This window comes from Pipistrellus hanaki, assembly GCF_964339955.1.
Source record: "Pipistrellus hanaki genome assembly, chromosome: 14".
Taxonomy (NCBI): Eukaryota; Metazoa; Chordata; class Mammalia; order Chiroptera; family Vespertilionidae; genus Pipistrellus; species Pipistrellus hanaki.
Genome location: NC_140516.1, coordinates 37,806,104 through 37,825,378, shown reverse-complemented (window position 1 = coordinate 37,825,378; position 19,275 = coordinate 37,806,104). Strand labels below are relative to the sequence as shown.

Genomic DNA, 19,275 nt, shown 5'->3' with positions numbered 1-19,275 from the left:
AAAAAAACAAAACAGTTCGTCAAACCCCCACCTCACAGGTCCCTCCCACCCCTTTCTCCTTCTCCCCTGAGACCGGCAGCAGAAGGGAGAGAAAGAGAGCCCCTGACAGGATTGATGGCCCTCCTCCGCTCCTCTGTTCCCTCCCCCAGCGGCCACAGATTTTCCCCCTACAAAAGGAAGGAGGCAGATGTTGGGTGAGGCCAGCTGCTCTCAGACTCCCATTGCTCTCTGCTGGCCTGGCTGGGCTGGGCCTTTGCTCCCTCTTTCTCAGGTGACAGATCCCCACCTCATTCCCCATGAATGCTGTGGGAAGTCCTGAGGGCCAGGAGCTGCAAAATCTGGGGAGCGAAGCCTGGGACAACCCGGCCTATAGTGGTCCCCCCTCCCCACACGGGACGCTGAGGATCTGTACCATCTCCAGTGCGGTAACCCCCCAGCCCCAGGTCGGGAAACCTGAAGACAGACCCCAGGAGAAGGCACCCGGGACCCTGGTGTCCACCTGCTGCCTCCAGATTTGTCGGGGCATCAGAGGTAGCTGGTGGGGGGGGGGGGAGTTCCTAGGATACTGGAGTCAGGGGAAGGAAGGGGTCACCCAAAACTTTTTTTTAGGGGGGGAAGTGGTCTGAAGAAGAGGTGGACTCTCATTTCTCTTGGAGGTTTGTGAATTGTCTGTGTTAGAGCTGCATGCCCTGGAACACAGGAGCCAGCCCAGGCTCCCCAGAGTGAAGCCTGGCACAGTCACCACCTGGGGGTCCAGGAGGGCACGTGGGAGCTAGTTTAAGGAAAGACATGGATTTGATGATGCTCTAGACCAGTGCTTCTCAACCTTCCTAAAATCGCGACCCACAGGTTAAGAACCGCTAGCAGGGTCGCCTAAGACCATCGGAAAACACAGATATTTACATTATGACTCATAACAGTAGCAAAATTACAGTTATGAAGTAGCAACGAAAATAATTTTATGGTTGGGGGTCGCCACACCATGAGGAACTGTATTAAAGGGTCGCGGCATTAGGAAGGTTGAGAACCACTGCTCTAGACTGTCCCACCTGGACCAAGTGCCTTCTTTCCATGCCTTCATTTAGGGACTTGGATGGAGGAGAACAGACATGGTTAGAGTCGGTAGATTCCGCCAAGGGCTAAGATGATGAGGGAGGAAAGGGGCTGGGATGGAAATGGGAGTGAAATACAGGAATTGGTGAGTGGGGATAACTGGGAGGGACCCTGCTGTTGGGGACCCTGGGCATCTCTCCAATGCCTCTTAGGACTCTGGGGGACAACCCTGACTGAGAACACAGCTGAGAACCGGGAACTTTATGTCAAGACCACCCTGCGGGAGCTTTTGGTGTACATCGTGTTCCTGGTGGACATCTGTCTCTGTGAGTAACACCTGCCTCTGTGTACAATAACATCTGACTTTGAGAAGCAACTCTGTGTACAGCGTCTGTGTACGTACATCTGCAGGCAACATCCTGGGGACAGCTTCTATCCGTGTGAGCAGGCTGGGTCCTGGGATCTTGATATTAATAACAAAATTCTATTTATGACCTTTTCAGCTGAAGATATTATGTTTAAAAAGAACCAGTTTGCTGAGTTTGGGAAAAGACCACTCCTTTCTGTTTGGGAAACATACTTTGGTGGTTTTCACATAGTTATAATATTATACTATGTCTGTTCCATGTTTCTTTAGGGCAGTGGTTCTCAACCTTTCTAATGCCACTGCCCTTTAATACACTTCCTCATGTTGTGGTGACCCCCAACCATAAAATTATTTTCATTGCTACTTCATAACTGTAATTTTGCTACTGTTATGAATCGTAATATGAATAGCAGTGTTTTCCGATGGTCTTAGACTCTACAGTAGCGGTGCTCAACCTGTGGGTTGCCTAAGACCATCGGAAAACACAGATATTCACATTACGATTCATAACAGTAGCAAAATTACAGTATTGAAGTAGCAACGAAAATAATTTTATGGTTGTTGGTCACCACAACCTGAGGAACTGAATTAAAGGGTCCTGGCATTAGGAAGGTTGAGAACCACTGCTTTAGAGGAAGGAAGAAAAAGATTCAGCAGGTCTTAGAGCTCAGACCCTTGAAAAAAAAAAAAGGGAGAGAGAGGTTAGAGATGCAAATAGTGTGGTGATGGTTGATGCAGTTTAGGTTCTTCCATACAAGAGACCACCAGGCCACAGGGAGATGCGAAGTTCTAGCTATAGGCTCAGACTGGGGAGATTTGGTTGGGAGAGAACCAAGTGAAAAGATAAAGTGGTGAATCACCAAAGGATAGAAGCAAAGAAATGTAAATAATGATGAAGTTGGACCCAACAGATTCTGTAAAGCCTGTAGATAAGGGTGCTTTGTACTCAGGTAATTACTTCTTTAAAAACTTGCACAACAAGGGAGGTTTGGCTAATTTCACAGAAGTGTGTGTGTGTGTGTGTGTGTGTGTGTGTGTGTAAAGCTGCTCCTTGGATTGTACAACCAAGTATCTCCATCAATAGGTACCTTATGCCCCACAGGAGATTCTGGTTTTTGTTGTTGTTTTTGGGACGCATGACTCTTTTGAAAGTGGAATCTGAAGGTCTGATATCAGTGTTGCTAGAAACGTTGTTATCTTTGTGAGCCACCCACATTTGTGTGAGCCCTCCAGAAAGCTAAGCACTTGCATCTACCTGTAATTTGGGATTCACTCCAAGGGGACAGATGGGGCAATTATGAGTGTTTACCATGGACCCTCAACACGGACTGAAAAGAGACAGTGCATGAGGGGAACAACGGTCAACCCCACAGTGTGCATTTTGTGGGGCTCATTTGCTTGCTTTCAGCAAACAACTGCCAGAAACTCGTTTGTTGACATACTGATCTTTGTTTTCACCATCTGCTAGGAAGGAGTGTGTTCCTCTTCTTTTTCAGATCCCATGACAGCAGCTGAAACCCACAGGCAGAGCCTTTCTCTATAGTAAATGATTTGGACGTCTGCTTTTTCCTAGCTAATAAAAGAGTAATATGCAAATTGACCATCACCCCAACACACAAGATGGCTGCCCCCATGTGGTCAAAGAAGGCCACACAGTCAGTAAGAGGCAGAAGCAGGAATCCAATTCAGTGTCTGTTGGCCTGACTCCAATTCTGGGGTTGTTATCTGCTAGAGTCTACTATAGTCTCTCTAAAGATGTGTCACACAGTCTCAACAACCCATCGACATCTTAGCAAGAACAGTTCCCTGCCCTACCATAACACTAGCAGAATCTTTTTAAAAATATATATATATTATTGATTTTTTACAGAGAGGAAGGGAGAGAGGTAGAGAGCTAGAAACATCGATGAGAGAGAAACATGGACCAGCTGCCTCTTGCACACCCCCCACTGGGGATGCGCCCGCAACCAATGGACATGCCCTTGACTAGAATCGAACTGATGCTCTATCCACTGAGCCAAACCGGTTTCGGCAATAAGCAGACTCTTGATAGAATTCTGACTGCTTTCTTTTTTTGTGTGTTGCTGTAGTTAAAAACTGTTATAGCCTGGCCAATGTAGCTCAGTGGCTGGAGGTCACAGTTTGATTTCCTGTCAGGGCACCTACCTGGGTTTTGGGTTCAATTCCCAGTGTGTGGCATGCAGGAGGCAGCTGATCAATTATTCTTTCTCATTATTGATGTTTCTGTTTCTCTCTCCCTCTTTCTTCCTCTCTGAAATCAATAAAAATATATTAAAAGCTGACAAACATTTAGAAAAATCTTAAAATACAATTCACCTATAATTCACCACCACAATACTAAAGATATTTTCACATTACCAGTCCTTATTTATATATTTACACATTTTACCTAGTTGTATATTTTACATTTTCACTTACATTTGTATCATAAACATTTCCTCACGTTTGTAAGTAGTTTTTATATTTTCATTTTAATGGTTATAGTCATTCCACAATTAACTAAAGCATTTCTCTTGTTATTTCAATATTTGCCTATTGTAGGTAAATATATCTATCCTTGCGGGGTTTTTTTTTTTTTTTTTTTTTTTTTTTCACTTTTGTTGAATTACTATTTCCTTGGGAATTTCTAGGGAGAGATATTACTAGGCCAAAAGATAGGAGTATCTTCTCAGTGCTTTCTACGTGTTTTCATTCTGCCTCTGTAAGGAATCATACACATTTATTATGCTGCTAGCACCAATTATGTGACAAGCTCACCGACATTGGATACTTTCATTTATAGTTTTCATTGTTAAATAAGCATCAAATGGTGCAATTTGCCTAAATTTATTTGTCCTGATCACTAGTGAGGATGGACACTTTTCTCATGTTTTAATGTATTGTGTGCATTTATTTTTGTGTTAATTGTATAAGGAAGATAAGTGTTAAGAGGGACCACGGAGCTATTGGGGGATGAAGTTTGGAGCATTGGACCTTAGGTGTGGGACAGCCACCAGGGGGCTCATTTCCAGGATCTGGGTTCCCGGGGCTGAAAGCAGCCAAGGAAGTTAGACATCACTTGCACAGCTATCTGGCCTGGGATGGGCCCTCGGAAATTATAATGGTCAGCCATACTGACCACATTCCTTCTCCCTTATGCTTTATTCTAGGAAATGGGTGGAACTAGACACCAGGGCTATTTGGTATCTCATCTGGCTAAAGTGGAGCTATCTTTTTAATGCAGGCAATGTGGGTGAACCATCGATCTTCTCATAATAACCGTATCAGTATGTACCCCTTTAAATCTTACAGAGAACTTCCACAACTCTTATCTCATTCGATCCTGACAACAGTGCTGTAAGAAACAGATACGATTATTTCTGTTCCACAGATCAGGAAGCTGTTATTATTGTCATTATCAATAGTTGAGGAATGATCAGTCATTCAGAATGGTCCCTGACAGGTGGAGTTGGTTCTATTCCTAGGCAGAGAAAGTGCTGGAGAATGATCTTTCTGCCTCCACCCCTCCCCTCTCACCATCACACTTATGAAACAGCTTCCAGTCCTTTGTCTTCTTGGCAGGATGGCTGTAGCCTTTTGTTGATGGAGAAAACATTGGAGGGCTTTGTGTGGAAACAATAGCTGTTTGTTTTAGGAGACAATATTGTTATCTCAAAGGTGCACCTGGAACTGGCCCTGCAGAGGAGTGGCTCTGAGCCTGGACAAGGCTGGGTCTGATCACCATGGAGTTGGGGAGGAGGGCAGAGACCGTTGGCTTTTGTGACTTGTGACTACATGCCAATCATCAATTGGATGCTCTTTATCCATCACTGGTTATAAGCAAATGCCTGCCTATATCACTCTACTTTCTTTTTTTTAAATAGCAGGATTTCCTTTTCTGATGGCTGAATAATATTCCATTGTATTTCTATACAGCACATTTTCTTTATCCACTTATCTGTTGATGAATATACAAGTTGTTTCCATGCTTTGGCTATTGTAAATAATGCTGCAGTGAACACAGGGGTGCTGATATCTTTGCAAGATAGTGATTTCACTTTCTTTGGATAACTACCCAGAAGTGGAATTGCTAGATAATATGATATAGTGGTTTTATTTTTAATTTTTTGAGGAACCTCCATAAAAGTTACCATTCTTTCTTTTTTAAAAGTTATCTTTCATCACTGAGCATTCTTAGAATTGACAAGGGAAGGAACAGAAGTATATTGAAGGTTCAGGAAATTATAGCTGAGCTTCTATTTCTTATGTGGTACAGCTACATAATGATGGCAGAAAATAATTGGTTACATAGAACTATGACATAAGTGAAGGCCCAATGGTAATGGAAAGAGTATGGAATCTGGAATAAGATGCCTTGGTTCATATGATAGTACAACCTGTTAACCTGATATTAGCCATGTGCCTTGGCAAGATAGGTCAAGATACTTAAATCTCTGGAAGTCTTGATTTCCTTATATATCAAATGAGAATAATGTGAGATTGGTGAAACACAAATAAGGTGCTTTGTCTAGTGCCTAGCGTAAATGAGCTTTCAATAAATATCGTTTGTCATTTCACATCAAGGCATAAATTTAAAAAATATTGAAAAGTAAAATTTAACCACTAGAAAACTGAGATCTGTTTGAAAGCATCAGAATGATGCTTATGAAGGATCAGGAAGGCTAGCCCCCTGGAAGTGGTTGTCAAAGATTAGGAATGACCAAGGGTGATGATTTCATGCCTTTCCTAGCATACTCAGTTACTATGTCCTATCCAGACACAGAGAGTTACAAAGTTCTTTTCATACGAGGGTGAAGTGATCTGAGCCTTAATAATAAGGATTTAGCCCAACCAGAGTGGTTCAGTGGTGCATTGACCTATGAACCAGAAGGTCATAGTTTGATTCCCGGTCAGGGCACATGCAAGGGTTGCAGGAAACAGCTAATCAATAGCTCTCTCTCATCATTGAGGCTTCTATCTCTCTCTCCCTCTCCCTTTCTCTCTGAAATCAATACAAATATATTTAAAAAAAAAATAAAATAAAAGAGTTGACAACCAGTTCAAAGCAATGTTAATTCTGAGCAGTAACAGATTTGGAGAATTAGAGAAAAAGCTATGGCAGTGAGTACCACCTAGTGGCCATTCTGAAGGCGCAACAATTTACCGGTAATCAGCCAATTATCATTGGGAAAAGATCAGCTCACTGACCGTTAGCTCTAACTGTGTAATGGAATGGGCTCTCCAGCAGGCAGAAATTTGTTTTCCAGAGCCAGAAAATTGAGTCTGAGTCTTCCAGATACTTAGGATAGGTAATCACAGATTTGGGTTAAAGAGAGGTAAAGTCATTTATTGGACTTCATGGAATGAAATGGGGAAATGTGAAGTAACATATTCCTTCTTTACGGATATGCGCCTTGGAAAAATATGATGTTACTTGTGTCTAATCTGAGGCCATATTGGCCCCTTTATCATCCAAGATTATGGACAAGTTCCAGTCCATCCCAAGTCATACCTTTTCCAGATGAGGTGGTAGGAGAAAACATAAACCAGGATTTGAAAAGGAAAATTCTTAAAAGGGAATTGCCCATTAGGGGCCAGCAAACCATATTTAAACATTTTTTAATGCAATTACAGACTTATAGAAAAGTTGCAAGAATAATACAAAGTATTCTTAGCTCCATCCACCCAGATTTCTCAAATAAGAACATGTTACCGTGCTTGCTTTTCCTGTATCATTCCCTCTAGATATCTATCTACATATACATACAACTGTTTGAGAGTAAATTGCAGACAAAAATGTCTCATTACTCCTATACTTCAATGTATATTTCCTGAAAACAAGGACATTCTTTTATCAAAGTCAGAAAATTATCAATGATTCAATACTATCATCTAATAAATAGACGTTATTATACTTTCACCAATTATTCCACTAATAGCTTTTATAGCAAAATAAAGAAATTATGGTCCAGTATATAATCCTAACTGAGTGCACACATTGCATGTAGTTGTCATGCTTCTTTACTTTCTTTTAATCTACCACAATTCTTTAATCTTTCTTTCTCTTTCATAACCTAGCTAAAATATTTAGCAACAAAATAAATCATAATATTAGCAAATTAAGGAATACATTAAGGACCAATCTGTAAAATAAATGGCTATAGTCTTCAAATTCTGCCTTTTAATCAGAAAACTTATACTTTCCCTTGACAACCCTACTTTAGTCTGGGTGTCTGTCTTAGGGTGGTTGGTAGAGATCCAGTTCTACAGAGCAAAGGTCAGGTCTTTTATATATATATCTGGGATGCTCTGAGTTCCTCTGTCAAGTGACAATTGTGCCCATCGGATGCAATGGGGCCAGAGGTACCATGCTTACCTCTGACCCCCATGGCTGCAAACTGACTCCAGGGTTCAGGAGACCACATCTCCATTGTAAGGTGTTTGGCCAAGGCCTTGGAGTACTCTAAAATTTTCAGGCACTTTCTCAAGGACATAAATATAAGACAAATAAAATGAAGCACTATTTGATGCAGAAGATGAAAATTTCTTGGCTCCAGGGAGTGAGAACTAGGAAGTTAAGCTGGTTTAGGAAGAGAAAAGTGAATTTTCATAATGGCAATGTCAAGAGACAATTACTGAGTGGAGTTCAGTCTCTCTGAGGTGAGCTAGGAGGGAAGGAGGAGATCTTGTAGCCACAACTCTTCCTTAATGCAGTCCCTGGTTTCCCCAGTGCCGCCATCAGCCTCCCCAGTCAACTCTAGGGGGTGAGTCCGATATACTTCTCTCTAGGTTGCATTGTTGGCCCAAGGGCAATGGGTTTTCCTGTGTTTTTTGTTGTTGTTTCTGAAAATGGAGATGGGAACAGTAAGAAGAATGCCTTTTGGTTTTGTTTCTAGTGACCTATGGGATGACAAGCTCCAGTGCCTATTACTACACCAAAGTCATGTCTGAGCTCTTCTTACACACCCCATCAGACACCAGAGTCTCCTTCCAGGCCATCAGCAGCATGGCAGACTTCTGGAATGTGAGTATGACATAACCTCTCCTTTCTCAATGGCCTGAGGGATGAGGCCACGTACAGGCCAGAGTTCAGGTACATCAGACAATGGATGAGACAATATCCAGAGACCAGATCATTCCAGCATCAGGCTGAATCAAAGGGTCATGAAAGGATTAATGGGTCAGATTAGAGTTAAGGTGAAGGTAGGTGAGAGATCAGAATGATGATCAGGGCATCAAGCCAGTAATTGAACTAGTATGAGAAGTCAGAGGTAAGACTGAACTTCTAAATACATATTAAAGAGTAAGGCCACAGGTCAAAATCTGATTAAGGTTCATGGGTCAGCTGAGGAGTCCAACAGAAGCAGACTAGAGACAAGGTGGGGTGACAGGGGGTGAGGGCAAAGGTCATTCTAAGAGTAGAGGTCAGGATGAGGCTGGGTCAGGCTCAACACTGCTTGTGGTTTAGTTTGCCCAGGGCCCACTACTGGACAGTTTGTATTGGACCAAATGGTACAACAACCAGAGCCTGGGCCGTGGCTCCCACTCCTTCATCTATTATGAGAACTTGCTGCTGGGGGTTCCCAGGCTGCGGCAGCTGAGGGTCCGCAACGACTCCTGCGTGGTACACGAGGACTTCCGAGAGGACATTGTGAGCTGCTATGACGTCTACTCTCCGGACAACGAAGAGCAGCTCCCCTTTGGGCCCCTCAATGGCACCGCGTGAGTTCCCACACCAAGATTATAGGGCTTGCCCCTCTGGGCCTGACACCACCCCAAGGTTTGGAAACCACTTCCACAGAGCCATAGGGAAAAGCAGAGGTAGAGCTTTGGGGTACTCAGAGAAATGGGGAGGGGTATCTCTCTGAGTCCCAACTTTGGCTGTTTAGAGACTTTGGTCTGAGTCATTCAGGAACAGAGAAGGTACATGAGCAGTCTGAGCCACAGCCTCGGGACTTGTTTCCACACACAGGTTACAGTCACATTTGCCTTACTCTGGAGGCATTCCTGCCAGAGATGGCATTTTTTTTTTCTTGCCCAGAAGTCACTTGAGAATATGGAGAATTGATGAAGCATCGATACTGTCATATGAGTCATGGTTGGAAGTCTAACCCTTGGAACTGATAGGGAGAGCAGCAAAGAATCAAATATGGATGACAAATTAGGGGAGAAAGGGGGAAAGAATGGCTAGGTCAGGAAAGAAAGGGGGTCCCGGGTAGAAAGTTTGTGATCAGAACAGTTATGAAGTTACCCAGCTAGGTACGTGTCCACAATAACAGAAAGGGATTTTTTTGTATTATAAGGGCCAGGTACTTCCTGTAAGGGGACTACTCAGGGTGGAGTCAAAAGCCATGCTTGGGTATGTCATCCATACTCTTGGATGACGTCATGAAAAATTAGGAGATTTACATTTGAGTTTCGGTTTGGCCACTAACTAGCTGGATAATCTCAGACACCTCTGAGTCTTGGTTTCCTCATTTGCAAAATGTGGATAATGTTTATCCTCAGTTCTAAAACTGATGTTAAACACAAAACAAGATAATATATGTGAAATATACATTCAGGGTGTCCCAAAAATGTATAATTATTCATTTCAATGGGTTAAATCAGAAAAGAAACATTGGAATTACTTGTTCAAAGTGTGTATACATTTTTTGGGAGACCTTATATATGTGATATGTATATATAATATATGTATGAAACTGTAAAGCCCAGATAATCATAAAGTATTGCCATTGCCTTGGGAGATCAGCCTTAGGTTGACTCAGACATCTGCTTAGATGGTTTCTTCCTCGGCAGGTGGACATACCACTCAGAGCATGAGCTGGGGGGCTCTTCTCACTGGGGCCAGCTCACAAGCTACAGTGGAGGTGGCTACTACCTGGACCTTCCGGGATCCCGACAGGGCAGTGCAGAGGCACTCCGGGACCTTCAGGAGAGCCTGTGGCTAGACAGGGGCACTCGGGTGGTCTTCATCGACTTCTCAGTCTACAATGCCAACATCAATCTTTTCTGCGTTCTGAGGTGGGTCCCCTTCCCCTACTGCATCCCTCCATCCATGATTCCTGGTTCTTTTCTCTGCTCAAGACCCTTCCCTAAACATACAACCTGTGCTGGGGATAGGGAGAAAATGGAACAGGAATAACTGTCCCAGCCTAGGCCCCACCAGACATCTCTCCTCCCACAGACTGGTGGTGGAGTTTCCAGCTACCGGAGGTGCCATCCCATCCTGGCAGATCCGCACAGTTAAGCTGATTCGCTATATCAGCAACTGGGACTTCTTTATCATTGGCTGTGAGATCATCTTCTGCATCTTCATCTTCTATTATGTGGTGGAAGAGATCCTGGAGCTCCACATCCACCGACTTCGCTACCTCAGCAGCATCTGGAACATTCTGGACCTGGTGGTCATTTTGGTGAGGAACAGATATCTTGGACATAGTTGGAGGAGATGGGGGAATCTACCCTGATAGGGACCCTGAGTTATTCCTTTTAGAATCCCAAGTCCTCCTTCTGGTCAAATCCTTGTGTAACAGCTCTCTGACCAAGCTCTGGAAAAGCCTTGTCTCCCACATCCCTTCTCCCTCTAGTTCTTGATCCAGACCCTGCTCTTTTCTTTATGTACTTGATACTCTCTTCCTCATCTGTCTCTCGCCTTGATGATCCCCTTGAAACTCCTGCCTTTTCTCTAGTATTAAAATATCCTGCCTCTTCATCTGTGTCTCATTCCTATTAATAGGACATATTCATTTCCTGACCAAGGTTGGGAAGTGGTGGGGGAAATAAAGTTACTTGGTTCCAGTTCTCTATGGTCCTTCACAACCTAGGTATTTACCATTGGCCCCGGAACCTTCTCTTGGGCTTTAAGACGCTCCCCAATAATCTTATCCAGTTCCACTTGAACCTGGGATAGTCAACAAGTCAGCAATGAAGGATGTTTTGTTTCCCACCCGTGTTACCCCTATAACTTCATCGCTGAACTTCCCTTGAGATCCCTTTGACTTTTCTGACCCCTCAACCCCTGTGATGACAGCTCTCCATTGTAGCTGTGGGCTTTCACATATTCCGAACTCTTGAGGTGAATAGGCTGATGGGAAAGCTCCTGCAGCAGCCAGATACATACGCCGACTTCGAGTTCCTCGCCTTCTGGCAGACACAGTACAACAACATGAATGCCGTCAACCTCTTCTTTGCCTGGATCAAGGTACCCTGGGACTCCGTACTCCCAGTTTCACCTCGGAGCACTCATTCTCCCTTCCTCAATACTGGTCTCATTTCCCTTGCCTGTTTTGGCAACTCCTGTGACCTCCATAGCCCCCTCAAGTGGATTGTTTAAAGGTTTTCCTCTTTTCTTTCTTAATTTCTTGGTACAACACGGTCCTTCCAGATATTCAAGTACATCAGCTTCAACAAAACCATGACCCAGCTCTCCTCCACGCTGGCCCGCTGTGCCAAGGACATCCTGGGCTTCGCTGTCATGTTCTTCATCGTATTTTTCGCCTATGCCCAGCTCGGCTACCTGCTTTTTGGGACCCAAGTGGAAAACTTTAGTACTTTCATCAAGTGCATGTGTGTGTCCTGTCCCCTTCACTCTTCCCTGGCCCCTCACCCTCCAACTCCATGAGTGTATGTGTCCTTGGGGAAGCTGGGTATATTCATATGGGCATGTCTGTGTTTAAAGTATCTGAGTGAGAGTCTCTGGAGGCCCAGATGCCTGCGCTCAAGTATCTGAGCATCCTGTCCTGTGTCTATCAGATTGGGTTGGAGGAGCAGTGAGTGGTCTGTCTGAGTCCACTAATGAGCAGTTGGGAAAGTGGATGGGGTATGGGTTGGGACCAGGGTTATGGTTAGGCTCTGGGTAAAACCCAGAACCTGGTCTCTCAGTTTCACTCAGTTCCGGATCATCCTTGGGGACTTTGACTACCATGCTATCGACAATGCCAACCGCATCCTGGGACCTGTCTACTTTGTCACCTATGTATTTTTCGTCTTCTTCGTGCTTCTGGTGAGGGTCCTTCTGAGAAAAGAGTGGGGATTTGGGACCTGAGGGGAAAGATGTAGATGGTGGGTTTTGATACCTGCACCCTGTTCTGCATCCAAGATTACAATAGTTTGTTTGTTTTTAAATTGAAGATGGGGAGTGTGTTGTGAGGTGGGCTGGATCTTCTGAGAGTTGTATAATATGATTGGTCAGTGTGGTAAGCATTGTCAAGTAGTTTGCACAGTATAAGGAAATCTGTAGGCTACCTCACTAACATCAAACCTGTATTCTCCAAGGATGGAAAGAGAGAGAAAAATGCCTCATTAGAAGGGGCTTCACCTAAAAGCTTCCAGGCCTATTCTCCAAAACTCCCCTTCCTGTGGGGATCACTAGCTGTTTTTACTCCACTGTTTCTGGCTTCAGTGCTTGGTGGGCCCTTACATGAAGGGACTGTTGCATATGTTGGAGTGCCTTTCTGGTCAGTTACTGTAGCAATGGAGTGAGGTCACCCCTCCATGATACATCACTAACAGGACTGTGCTGGGAGGCTGGGCTCTGGGGACCTTGAGATTCAGGGGTTAGTGAGCCGCAGATCTGGGGTTAAAAGCATGGCCCCTTTAGAACATGTCTAGAACATTAATAGAGCCAGTGGGCTCCATGCTGTTAGTGGGTCTGGGCATGAGGAACCACATCCCTGCCTTACCCTCCAGAACATGTTTCTTGCCATCATCAATGACACATATTCAGAGGTCAAGGAGGAGTTGGCTGGACAGAAGGATGAGCTACAGATTTCTGACCTCCTGAAACAGGTAACTAACTACTCAATCTCTTGAGCTGCATATCTATGTCCTGATCTGTTCCTGACTAATGTAGGGGCCTGTGCTCTTGTGTCCTTTCAATTTGTCCCTGGAAGCCTGGAATCTTGTGGATAAGGAGGAGGCTGTGGGAACTGGTTCCTGTTTCCCTTTCCAGGGCTACAAGAAGACCCTGCTGAGGCTGCGTCTCAGGAAGAAACAGGTTTTGGATGTGCAGAAGGTCCTGCAGGGTGGGGAGCAGGAGATCCAGTTTGAGGATTTCACTAACACTTTGAGGAAGTGAGCAACCAGCGATCCAACTTTCTCTGATATTGGTCTATAAATCCTTGACCTTCAACCATACATCCTTTGCCTATAAGCCTCTGATCTTGGCTTATGGGTCTCTGCCCTTGACTAATAGGCTTTTGACTTTGGCCTATATGGCACTGATCCTGTCCTTCAGAATTGTGCCCTTGGTTTAAAGGTCTGTGACCGTGTTCTATAATGTTCTGGACTTTGTTGAACCAACTCTTGGGAGTAATGTAATGTAGTTCCATGATCATTGTATACATCCCTCACTCCCACAAAACTCTGATCTTGGTTCCATGCTTCCCCACAAACACTGGTCTATTTCCTTAGCTATTCTCTCCCAGCTTCCCAGTTAAACATATTAATAAACACTGAAGAAATATATTGTAAGCACTAGCTGTAGGCCAGACACTGAATAATAAGTAGTTGATCATGGCTAAGGTATCCAGTGAAAGGTGGGTCATAGCAGGAGATGCGGCCAGAGAAATGGACCACATTGGAAAAAGCCTCAAACACTACTTCTCTATCCAAAAGATAGGATGCTCAAGAGGCATTTTAAGCAGGGAAGGGCTGTATTTAGACCCATACTTTAGAAAGATTAATTACTCTAGTTCCATTACAGAGAACGGATTTCAAGTAGAGAGTAAAGGGGAAGCTGAAGAAATGGAGGGCAGGTTATTTAAGGCAAAGAGATTCTGCACTGTAAGACTACACAAGGGCCTGAACCAGGAGACAGGAATGAAAGAAATAGACTCCAGTGATTTCTTGGGGGTAAAATTGCTAGACTTTGGGGATCCCAGCTTTCCTATGTGGTGGTCCCTTTCTTCCCTAGAGAATGAGACTCCTGCCAGAGTCTGGCTAAAAGAGTGGTGAGTCCACAATCAAGAGATCACAGCCACAGCTTGTCAGAAGTTATTTTATCATCCTGTTCTCCTCAGACTGGGGCACAAAGAGCACGAGATCACTGAGCTCACGGCTACCTTCACCAGGTTTGACCAAGATGGGAATCGTGTCCTGGATGAGAAGGAGCAAAAACAAATGCAACAGGACCTGGAGGAGGAAAGGGTGAGCTCAGCTGGGTGGTGTAGAGGTAGTATCAGGAAATTGCTCTCCCTCCCTTCCCTGTCTACTCACCCAGAGCACAAACCCAAACTGAAAACCTTCCAATAGATGAGCAGGAAAGAGCTCTCTAGAACAGTGCTTCTCAAATTGCTGCATATTAGAATGCATGAGAGCCTTTAAAAGTCCTCACACTCAGCCCTGGCCAGATAGTTTGTGGGTTTGATATCTGGTCGGGGTGTGTATAGGAGGCAGTCCATTGATATTTATCTCTCATTGATATTTATCCCCCCCTTCTTCTCTCTCTAAAATCAATAAAAAACATACCTTTGGGTGAGGGTTTTAAAAAATCTTTATTATTTAGGCCACACCTTAGACCAGAATCACTGTGTGTGTGAAAGTTGGGGATCCCAGAAATCAGTATTTTTAAAAAAATATATTTTATTAATTTTTTTACAGAGAGGAAGGGAGAGGGATGTGCCCGCAACCAAGATATATGCCCTTGACCAGAATCGAACCCGGGACCCTTCAGTCCGCAGACCAACGCTCTATCCACTGAGCCAAACCGGTTTCGGCGGAAACCAGTATTTTTTAAAACATCCTAGGTGATTCCAATGCATAGCCAAGGTTGAGAACCATTGCTCTAAAATAGTCTGTAAGGGGAAAGGTTCAATTGCTCAAAAATCCCTGATGATTCCTTCCTTTTGAGATTTTTTTTCAAACTCTTATCCTTAGCTGTCCGTAACATTCCTGCTCCATCCTTATCTAGTGTAGACCAAAAAGTCAACGGTAGGAGGGACAGTACGAGGCATTCTGGTACTGTCCCTCCTCTCCCAAACTGAGTTGGCCTCTAGTGAAGACCTCTTTAATCAAGGCCTCAAGGAGCTTGTATCTTATTTCTTTGGGTTGTGATTCCTTTCCAGAGGTTGGGCCAGCTTTGTGTACAGTGCCACTACTCTGACCATTGTCTCCAGAGTTTGAGAGGGAAGGGGCATAGCAAGAACTATATAACCCAAGGCCTGTTCCTGAAAGCGAATTGGAACCAGAGATGATGGCTTCCCAGAGTCATCTTCTCCTCTCTGACATCTGACTTCTTGATCAGGTGGCCCTCAGTGCTGAAACTGAGAACCTGGGCTGGTCCTTTGTGAGGAATTCACCAGATAAATCGGATCTAGAGGCTACTGGAACAGGTGACTGGGTTTCAGGAGAAGAATTCTACAGGTATGTACATCCAGGGACCAGGGCTGACTGTGTTTAAATATCCTACCTTGAACTTCTTTCATGGCCTTCTAATCCTCTGTCCTAGCCTAGGAAGAACTTCTGCCCCCATTTAATTCCCCCTAAAGGTTGGGTCTTACCTTCTTTTCTCCCACCTAGACATACACTATTCTGTTCTCCTTCCCCTGCAGACACTCAATCCCCCAAGCACTTATTTCTGCTCCCTTGATCTCTCTCAAATCCTGAACAGGCTCACAAGAAGAGTTCTGCAGCTGGAGTCTGTGCTGGAAGGAGTCCTGGCCCAGATTGATGTTGTGGGCTCAAAGCTAAGAATGCTGGAGAGGAAGGGGCAGCTGGCTCCCTCCCCAGGCCCGGTGAGTGGCCCTTCACCTGAGTCCTCTTGGCTCCCACAGTTGAACTCTACCATCTTCTCCACTCAGTGGGTGGAGGCAAAACATTTCTGAGAAATCTGTCTTCAGGCTATTGGGGTGAAATGTTCTTCACAGTAGTCAGTATACAGGGGAGGTTAGGGAGTGGGGCAAGGCCTAAAGGTGGTTGCTCTGGCCTGAGGGATGCCTTGGCCTCTAGGAGATGGTCTAGAATTGGAGAATCAGATCTAGATAAAAGGAAAATGGGACACAAAATCCTCTAATGACCTGTCTGTCTCTTTTTCTTCTAACAGGGGGAGCAGGCACTTGGGAACACCTATAGCCAGCCACAGCTGTGATTCCAGCCCCCTGGGGAGTTGAGGGTGGGCAGGACAATGGTGGGAGAGGGGTCCTAAAGCATCAGACAGTAGGCTCCTCTCTCACTGCCTTCCCAGAGCCCCCTCTGCACATTCCCTCTATTTCTAGGGCAACAGTTCCCACTGCTCCTGCTGCCAAGTCCTATCCTGTGTTTGGCCTTTTAAGCCTATGTTTTTTTGTGTGTTAACTAAGCGTCATGTTTAGGCTTGTGCCTCTGTTTCTGTGTGTAGCCATGTAGCTCTGCATAGCTCTGTGAAATAATATCTCCCACTGGGCCTCTCAAACCCTGTGCTTCTTATCTCTGCTGTAGTGATTAAACAAACAACCAAAAAGGTCAAAAGCAAACAGAATAAAGGAAGGGAAGGGCCGAAACCGGTTTGGCTCAGTGGATAGAGCGTCGGCCTGTGGACTCAAGGGTCCCGGATTCGATTCCAGTCAAGGGCATGTACCTTGGTTGCGGGCACATCCCCAGTAGGGGGTGTGCAAGAGGCAGCTGATCGATGATTCTCTCTCATCAATGTTTCTAACTCTCTATCCCTCTCTCTTCCTCTCTTTAAAAAATCAATAAAATATATTAAAAAAAAAAAAAGAAAGAAAAGAAAAAAAAAGGAAGGGAAGGTAATGATTTCCCCAAGCATCTGGATGGTCATGATTCCTGAAAAAAAAAATATAGCATTCAAGAGTAGCAATATCTAGATATCTTCCTATTTACCAGTGAGACTGACCCATTGGACATCTAGAGACCTACTTCTAGAACCTATTGGGTTCTTGTCTTCCCCATAGAATTTCCCTGTAGAAGAGAAGGGGAAGTCATATAGGTGAGGAGACTCTCATGTGGGGAGATCACAATGTTGCAGAGCAGTTGGGAGTGATTACCTACCTCCCCAACCTGAGGAGACCGTCCATGAACGCTCAATGGAGGATCCTACTCCCAACCTCCTACAGAACACGGAGCTGAAGGGGCTGTAAACCAGGATGAAGTTGGAGCCTGCAGAATTCCAGGCAAAGAAATGGCCCCAGGATTCAGAGATCTTTGGATTAAGATGTGCTAGGCTCTGACTCTATTCTTCCATTGGACAGTGTGGGTTTGCCTGGTGACTATCAATAAAAATCCTTAGGAAAATCAAGGCTTTGCACTTGCTTCTAGGACTGTAAGGGGAAGAAAAGAGTTGGAACTGAGAGTCATCTTTGTACTTGGGTTGGGGACAGCCCATCCCTGCTGGGAAGTCTGGAGTGGAGGCAGTGGCAGTATGAAGGAGCTAGCTGCTTCAGGAGTCCTGAAATAAGATCTTCTGGCTCAGACGAATGGTTTGAACTGGTGGGCACTATGACTGTACCATTAGAGACTGGAGACAGTGACCTAGGGAGACCTGGTCCTCAGAATGAAGGGAATAAGGTAGCCCCCTAACTTTGATGTGTGAGGGGTGGGGGGGCAGAAGGGGTAGCTGGTATGTGGGGGAGGGTGACAGGGTGCAGATGGAAGATAACCATGGGTAAGACCAAAAACTTCTACACCAAGATTTTGAGTGTACAGGTCTGCATCTCAATGAAATGGAATTTTTGAACTGTAACCCGGATTCTTTGTACGCCAGAGTTGAAGAATGAATCCACAGACAGAGAGTAATATAGCAAAGGTGGAAATTTATTGAAGAACAAGTACAGACTCCCATGTGGGAAGAGGGAAAGAGTCCCACAGAATGGACTCCCACATGGGGAGGGGTAAGGGTCCCACTGAGTCCCCCCCCACCCCCCATGGCTTATAAAGGCTACAGATCCTTGATATCCCTTCTGATTGATCACTATTCCCTTATTGGTCACCTGGCTTCCTTGTGTTATGGAAATGTACAATACTTTCTCCCAATCTGTAGCTCTTTGTTTTTCCATGGACCCCAATTCTAAAAATTCCCTAAGCCTGCCTTATATTCCCCTAAAATTCCTGTTTCATCAAGACTTCCTATATATCTCCTTTCCCTTCCCCTGTGATCTTCATCCTTTCCTCATTTTGTGCCTTCCATTGCTCCCCAGTCGCTTTTTCTTATCTATTTCCTTCACCCACCCCTGTTCTGCCATCCCACCAAGTACACTCTGTACATCTAGGAGACTTTGAGAAATAGCAACACGCTTTTCAAAGTAAAGAACCACAGTCTATCCTCAGCCCTAAAAAAAAAAAAAAAAAAAAAAAAAAAAAAAAAAAAACGATCTAAGCTTTCTTATAGAGAGGCTGCATCAACAATAGAAGTAGATGCCATCCTACAGTTTAAGAAAAGGGGACCAAAGAAAGGGGTTAATCCAGGACATTGGAAGGGAGAGCATTTCAGCACAGCGATCAACGCCTGAAGGTTTCCCCAAGCCTGAATGAGACTACTTTCAGAAGCATGGATTTTTCTGAACAGTTTTTTTTTGTTGTTGTTGTTTTTGGCGACTCATACCAGCCTGGGCGGTATTAACTGGGAGGCGATAACCTGTCTCCTCCGGTGCATTTGACCATCAGACCAGACCCAGACCGGTCGTGCGTTTCCCTGGACGAGTGACCCCTTTAAGGACGAGCGCATCCTCAGTTCCAGACGTCGCGACTCTTGGGAGTGGATCGACTGAGGATAACCTTTCTTAGCTTCCGTTTTGGCTTCATGCTTTACATTTTCTTACTCAAACTTGGGCTGCAAGCCGAAACCGGTATAGCTCAGAGCGTCCGCCTGCGGACTGAAAGGTCCCAGGTTCGATTCCGGTCAAGGGCATGTACCTTGGTTG

At 44.7% G+C, this 19,275-nt stretch overlaps 1 protein-coding gene across 1 annotated transcript; it reads left to right on the top strand.

Moving 5' to 3' along the window:
- Nucleotides 1-287: 287 nt before the first annotated feature.
- On the top strand, nucleotides 288-17,299 carry PKD2L1 (polycystin 2 like 1, transient receptor potential cation channel). Its single transcript, XM_084904832.1, has 15 exons — nucleotides 288-531; nucleotides 1,266-1,379; nucleotides 8,317-8,444; nucleotides 8,889-9,142; nucleotides 10,220-10,444; nucleotides 10,608-10,836; nucleotides 11,454-11,624; nucleotides 11,808-11,989; nucleotides 12,305-12,425; nucleotides 13,112-13,210; nucleotides 13,374-13,495; nucleotides 14,443-14,569; nucleotides 15,666-15,784; nucleotides 16,032-16,155; nucleotides 16,464-17,299. Exons 1-15 carry the CDS (start codon nucleotides 297-299, stop codon nucleotides 16,506-16,508), a joined length of 2,295 nt encoding a protein of 764 aa, XP_084760958.1. The 5' UTR covers nucleotides 288-296; the 3' UTR covers nucleotides 16,509-17,299.
- Nucleotides 17,300-19,275: the final 1,976 nt, after the last annotated feature.